Here is a 7,474-nt window from a genome sequence, read left to right on the forward strand (position 1 = left end):
CCCGGTGTTCGCGGGGTCCGACATGTCAATCAACCTGCTATCTGCCAATCACGGGAATGCCTGGAATGTTCTGATGCCGGGCATCCTGGTGGTTGGCGGAGTGGCGTGGAGAGGGGTTGGGCATTGGAAGTTAAGACCAGGTTCAGCCTTTGTTCTCTCTCTTACGTCTGGGCTTCACAAGAGAAGGTCACGATTGGATTGTGGGTTATCTGTCATCTTTTGGCGTGTGCTACGGCCCAAACAGTAGCCTGTGTAAAGTTGGTTTAATAAACCGTCAATTCTCAAACTCAAGCCTCTGCCTGGACAATTGTTCATTTATGATCTAGTCAGGTCATTACAATATATATATATATATATATTTTAAACTGTAGTTTTGATTTCATATAATCCTATTCCTGCGTATAACAGTAATCCATCATTCAGACACACTGAAATTCTAACCAGTCAGAGTATGATATCTAATCATTCAATTGATTTGACAACGGATTAGTTAAAAACAAACCCACGTTTTCTGCCTCACGAATCAATCCTAACCTTTACACGTCTCATCCGTCTTCACTAAAGGCTCCGCTGGAGAGCTCTCTGCCGGTTAACGGTGAACGGTTACCTCATTTGAAGATGACGGCCTCTGTATAACGCTCGGGCGCACACGCTTTTAATGATTCGTGACTTCTCCTCCCTCGCGGAGAGCAGAGTAACGGAGTCGGGTCCTTTCTGCACCTTTCTCCGAGAAGAGGGAGGTGTTTGAATTCGCTCGGGAAGGCGAGGGCGGAACGGTAGTTAACAGAAAGTGGTTGCTACTGCACGGCAACAGAGCTGAGGTCTAACGGCTACTAGAGACGTCACAATGGAGATTCATCCGAGGAATTCCCTCACTACGGAAACGGAAGCATCTGGAGCGTGTTAGTTACAACGGGAGATGAAGACGTATGGCGCGAGCGCTCGTGATTTAACGATGTAAATAGTCTATAGGGGGAGTCTGTCTGTGGGGCGGACACGTTTTATGTCTGGAGAAGAGAGAGACAACCTTGTTCCGCGCTGACGGCTCCGTTGAAACCCCTCTATCTAACCTGGGCAGTAACGCATGACCGAAAGACAGACAGACAGACAGACAGACAGACAGACAGACAGACATACAGACAGACAGAGAGAGAGAGCATTGGTTCAGTCTTCCACGCTAGCTGGAGGAGGCACAGAGAGGAGACATCTATCTACGTCTATCCAAGTTGCTCAGCAGCTCCGTGAAACACAATGCCCTCGTAGGAGCTGATATGCAGACGCGTTGTGTAGGAGACTCGGGAAAAGGGCGTTGAATAAAAGTAAGGAATATGTGATGTTTTGTAGTATATTGTACCGTTATAATACAACAGTATTACACGCATTGATTGGTGTATTATTTAATGCATAGAGGTAGCCTAGCCAAGATAAAAAAATAAAATATATAAAAATAACACAACTGTTTGACTCGCGTTATTTTTCTTTATTGTAGCAAGTGCGCACAAGCACGGCGTGAGATTTTGAGGGAAATCCAACGTGATGTTGTAATGTGAAAGACGCAACATGTTACTAAACGACCAGAGTGTGTGATCTCATTCAGAGACACTGTATAATTCACCTGTTGTGTCATGTGATAAAGCAACCCCCCATTTATTCCTGTATTAGTTTTGTTCTGGTTCTGGTTCCTGAAGGAATAGATTAAGGAGGAACCCGTTATGATGTCTGACTGTCCATGTTTTCATGATTCAAACTGCTCTGTCTGTCTGTCTGTCTGTCTGTCTGTCTGTCTGTCTGTCTGTGTCTCTCTCTCTCTCTCTCTCTCTCTCTCTCTCTCTGTCTCTCTCTCTCTCTCTCTCTCTCTCTCTCTCTCTCTCTCTCTCTCTCTCTCTCTCTCTCTCTCTCTCTCTGCAGGTACTTCTCCACTCCCCAGTCCCTTCACCCCTCGCCAGACATGACGGGTCAGAGCCTGGAGGAGCTGACAGCAGCCTACGAGGACCACACCGTGCGCATCAATGTGGGAGGGTTCAAGAAGAGGCTGTTCTCCAACACTCTGTCTCGCTTCCCGGAGACCCGTCTGGCTCGGCTGCTACAGTGCCAATCCAAAGAGTCGATACTAGAACTCTGCGACGACTACGACGACGCGGAAGAGGAGTTTTATTTCGATAGGAACCCGGCTCTCTTCCCTTACGTGTTGAATTTCTACAACACCGGGAAGCTCCACGTCATGGCAGAGTTGTGCATCTTCTCCTTCAGCCAGGAGATCGAGTACTGGGGCATCAATGAATTCTTCATCGACTCGTGTTGCAGCGGCGCCTACCACTGCCGAAAGACGGATCCTAACCGCGGGGTGGACTGGGACGACTGCCGGAGCGACGAGGGCAGCAGCACCACGTCATCGTTGGACGAGATTCTAGAGTTCTATAACGACGCCACTAAGTTCGATAAGCAGGCGTTGGGGAGCGTCCGGAGGCGGATCTGGTTGATCCTGGATAACCCGGGTTACTCCCTCGCCAGCCGAGTCATCAGTATCCTCTCTATCCTGGTCGTGTTGGGTTCCATAACCACCATGTGCATGAACAGCATGGCTGAGTTCACCCTGGTGGACAGGGAGGGGACGCCTCACGAGGACCCCAGGTTTGAAACGGTGGAACACTTTGGTATCGGCTGGTTCACCTTGGAGCTGGTGGCCCGGTTCACAGTCGCCCCAGATCTGATCCATTTCTTCAAGCATCCGTTGAACTTCATAGACCTCGTGTCGATATTACCCTTCTACCTGACGCTCGTCATCGACCTGGTGGCCGAGAGCAGCCCGGCGCTGGCCAATCTGGGGCGCGTGGCACAGGTGCTACGTCTGATGAGGATCTTCCGTATCCTGAAGCTGGCGCGTCACTCCACGGGTCTGCGCTCTCTGGGCGCCACACTGAGAAACAGCTACAAGGAGGTGGGGTTGCTACTGCTCTACCTGGCGGTGGGCGTGTCTTTCTTCTCTGTCATGGCCTACACCGTGGAGAAGGACAGCGAGGACTTCTCTACCGTCCCAGCATGCTGGTGGTGGGCCACGGTGAGCATGACCACGGTGGGTTACGGAGACGTGGTCCCGGTGTCTATAGCCGGCAAGATGACGGCCTCGGCCTGTATCCTGGCAGGCATCCTGGTGGTTGTGCTTCCCATCACACTCATATTCAACAAGTTCTCCCTCTTCTACAAGAGACAGAAGCAGTTAGAGATCGCTATGCGCAGCTGTGACTTCGACCAGGAGATCAAAGAAAACCTTCCCTCTGTCAATCTGAGGAACTACTATGCACACAAGGTGAAATCTCTCATGGCCAGTCTGTCCAACATCAACCGGAGTTTGCCCAGTGAACACAGTCTGAACGAGATGTCAATACATTAAGATCTGTGGATCAACAGACTGCCCCACCCCCCGCTGGCCTTATAAGGACGTGACCGAAGGAGAGGAGAAACATGGTGCAAGAAGTAGAGCTGTTTCTGTGTAGCCCTTGTTGTTGAATAGAGCTACAATGGGAAGCTGAAGTTTAGTTTGACTGACAGGCGAGGGAGTGGGCGGGCCAACCAACATCACAACCTTTCTATTGGGAGAAATCTCATCGAATCCTCTCTCTCTCCTTTACATTCTTCTCAAATCCTATTGGATGAGAAGGCCAGAGGTCCTTCCCCTCTGACCTTTCTAATCCAATGGGTTTTTGAGAAGGCTTTTCGAGGAGAGAGGACACAAGGAATCAGAGAAAAACAATGGAGATTCTCCCAATGATTCCTCTTCCACCTTTTCATTCACCTCAAGTGTTTTAACAGTGTGGTTCATCACTAGGGGTCAACCCTAGGACATGGGCTTCATCACTAGGGGTCAACCCTAGGACATGGGCTTCATCACTAGGGGTCAACCCTAGGACATGGGGTTCATCACTAGGGGTCAACCCTAGGACATGGGGCTTCATCACTAGGGGTCAACCCTAGGACATGGGGTTCATCACTAGGGGTCAACCCTAGGACATGGACTTCATCACTAGGGGTCGACCCTAGGACATGGGGCTTCATCACTAGGGGTCAACCCTAGGACATGGGCTTCATCACTAGGGGTCACCCTAGGACATGGGCTTCATCACTAGGGGTCAACCCTAGGACATGGGCTTCATCACTAGGGGTCAACCCTAGGACATGGGCTTCATCACTAGGGATCAACCCTAGGATATGGGGTTCATCACTAGGGGTCAACCCTAGGACATGGGATTCATCACTAGGGGTCAACCCTAGGACATGGGGTTCATCACTAGGGGTCAACCCTAGGTCATGGACTTCATCACCAATCACTAGGGATCAACCCTAGGACATGGGCTTCATCACTAGGGGTCAACCCTAGGACATGGGGCTTCATCACTAGGGGTCAACCCTAGGACACGGGGCTTCATCACTAGGGGTCACCCTAGGACATGGGGTTCATCACTAGGGGTCACCCTAGGACATGGGCTTCATCACTAGGGGTCAACCCTAGGACATGGGCTTCATCACTAGGGGTCAACCCTAGGACATGGGCTTCATCACTAGGGATCAACCCTAGGACATGGGGTTCATCACTAGGGGTCAACCCTAGGACATGGGGTTCATCACTAGGGGTCAACCCTAGGACATGGGGTTCATCACTAGGGGTCAACCCTAGGTCATGGACTTCATCACCAATCACTAGGGATCAACCCTAGGACATGGGCTTCATCACTAGGGGTCAACCCTAGGAGATGGGGCTTCATCACTAGGGGTCAACCCTAGGACATGGGGTTCATCACTAGGGGTCAACCCTAGGACATGGGGCTACATCACTAGGGGTCAACCCTAGGACATGGGGCTTCATCACTAGGGGTCAACCCTAGGAGATGGGGCTTCATCACTAGGGGTCAACCCTAGGACATGGGGCTTCATCACTAGGGGTCAACCCTAGGACATGGGGTTCATCACTAGGGGTCAACCCCAGGTCATGGACTTCATCACTAGTCACTAAGTGTCCCCTAACATTTAGTCATTGTGATTTTGTCCAAAGTAGAGCTTTTCTCATGTTCTCCTGTTATGAGGTACTGTTGATGTGTAACTGTTGTACTGCAATGAGATGATCAATACATATTGATACCTTCAGATGTCTCAATACATATTGATACCTGCAATGAGATGATCAATACATATTGATACCTTCAGATGTCTGGAAACCCATATTAAAGATCAATACATATTGATACCTCAGATGTCTGGAAACCCATATTAAAGATCAATACATATTGATACCTTCAGATGTCTGGAAACCCATATTAAAGATCAATACATGTTGATACCTTCAGATGTCTGGAAACCCATATTAAAGATCAATACATATTGATACCTCAGATGTCTGGAAACCCATATTAAAGATCAATACATATTGATACCTCAGATGTCTGGAAACCCATATTAAAGATCAATACATATTGATACCTCAGATGTCTGGAAACCCATATTAAAGATCAATACATATTGATACCTCAGATGTCTGGAAACCCATATTAAAGATCAATACATATTGATACCTCAGATGTCTGGAAACCCATATTAAAGATCAATACATGTTGATACCTTCAGATGTCTGGAAACCCATATTAAAGATCAATACATATTGATACCTTCAGATGTCTGGAAACCCATATTAAAGATCAATACATATTGATACCTTCAGATGTCTGGAAACCCATATTAAAGATCAATACATATTGATACCTCAGATGTCTGGAAACCCATATTAAAGATCAATACATGTTGATACCTTCAGATACCACATACCACAATCCATGTCTCAAGGTTTAAACATCCTTCTTTAACCTGTCTGTCTCCGCCCCTTCATCTACACTGAGTGAAGTGGATTTAACAAGTGACATCAATCAGGGATCATAGCTTTCACCTGGTCAGTCTATGTCATGGAAAGAGCAGGTGTTCCTAATGTTCTGTCCAGTCAGTGTATCGGCCTATAGGAACTCCTCATTGACCTGGTCAGCCTATCATGGAAAGAGCAGGTGTTCCTAATGTTCTGTCCAGTCAGTGTATCGGCCTATAGGAACTCCTCATTGACCTGGTCAGTCTATCATGGAAAGAGCAGGTGTTCCTAATGTTCTGTCCAGTTAGTGTATCAGCCAATAGGAACTCCTCATTGACCTGGTCAGTCTATCATGGAAAGAGCAGGTGTTCCTAATGTTCTGTCCAGTTAGTGTATCAGCCTATAGGAACTCCTCATTGACCTGGTCAGTCTATCATGGAAAGAGCAGGTGTTCCTAATATTCTGTCCAGTTAGTGTATCAGCCTATAGGACCTCCTCATTGACCTGGTCAGTCTATCATGGAAAGAGCAGGGGTTTCTAAACATTACCTCAGAAAACAACAGGGTTTCTAAACATTACCCCAGAAAACAAACAGAACACAACAGGGGTTCTAAACATTACCCCAGAAAACAAACAGAACACAACAGGGGTTCTAAACATTACCTCAGAAAACAAACAGAACACAACAGGGGTTCTAAACATTACCTCAGAAAACAACGGGTTCTAAACATTACCTCAGAAAACAACAGGGGTTCTAAACATTACCTCAGAAAACAAACAGAACACAACAGGGGTTCTAAACATTACCTCAGAAAACAACAGGGTTTCTAAACATTACCTCAGAAAACAAACAGAACACAACAGGGGTTCTAAACATTACCTCAGAAAACAAACAGAACACAACAGGGTTCTAAACATTACCTCAGAAAACAACAGGGTTTCTAAACATTACCTCAGAAAACAAACAGAACACAACAGGGGTTCTAAACATTACCTCAGAAAACAAACAGAACACAACAGGGGTTCTAAACATTACCTCAGAAAACAACAGGGGTTCTAAACATTATCTCAGAAAACAACAGGGGTTCTAAACATTATCTCAGAAAACAACAGGGGTTCTAAACATTATCTCAGAAAACAACAGGGGTTCTAAACATTACCTCAGAAAACAAACAGAACACAACAGGGGTTCTAAACATTACCTCAGAAAACAACAGGGGTTCTAAACATTACCTCAAACAGAAAACAACAGGGGTTCTAAACATTACCTCAGAAAACAAACAGAATACAACAGGGGTTCTAAACATTACCTCAGAAAACAACGGGTTCTAAACATTACCTCAGAAAACAAACAGAAAACAACAGGGGTTCTAAACATTACCTCAGAAAACAACAATACAAACAGAAAACAACAGGGGTTCTAAACATTACCTCAGAAAACAAACAGAACACAACAGGGGTTCTAAACATTACCTCAGAAAACAACAATACAAACAGAATACAACAGGGTTTCTAAACATTACCTCAGAAAACAAACAGAAAACAACAGGGGTTCTAAACATTACCTCAGAAAACAACAATACAAACAGAATACAACAGGGTTTCTAAACATTACCTCAGAAAACAAAC

At 46.4% G+C, this 7,474-nt stretch overlaps 1 protein-coding gene across 1 annotated transcript; it reads left to right on the forward strand.

Moving 5' to 3' along the window:
* Window positions 1-734: 734 nt before the first annotated feature.
* Window positions 735-5,140, forward strand: LOC115116582 (potassium voltage-gated channel subfamily S member 2). Its single transcript, XM_029645078.2, has 2 exons — window positions 735-1,319; window positions 1,909-5,140. Exon 2 carries the CDS (start codon window positions 1,949-1,951, stop codon window positions 3,389-3,391), a length of 1,443 nt encoding a protein of 480 aa, XP_029500938.2. The 5' UTR covers window positions 735-1,319; window positions 1,909-1,948; the 3' UTR covers window positions 3,392-5,140.
* The last annotated feature ends 2,334 nt before the right edge of the window (window positions 5,141-7,474 follow it).

The sequence above is a fragment of the Oncorhynchus nerka genome, linkage group LG14 (assembly GCF_034236695.1).
Source record: "Oncorhynchus nerka isolate Pitt River linkage group LG14, Oner_Uvic_2.0, whole genome shotgun sequence".
NCBI lineage: Eukaryota > Metazoa > Chordata > Actinopteri > Salmoniformes > Salmonidae > Oncorhynchus > Oncorhynchus nerka.

Coding starts and splice junctions, on each gene's coding strand:
- LOC115116582 (XM_029645078.2), top strand. CDS start 1,949: ATGACGGGTCAGAGCCTGGAGGAGCTGACAGCAGCCTACGAGGACCAC.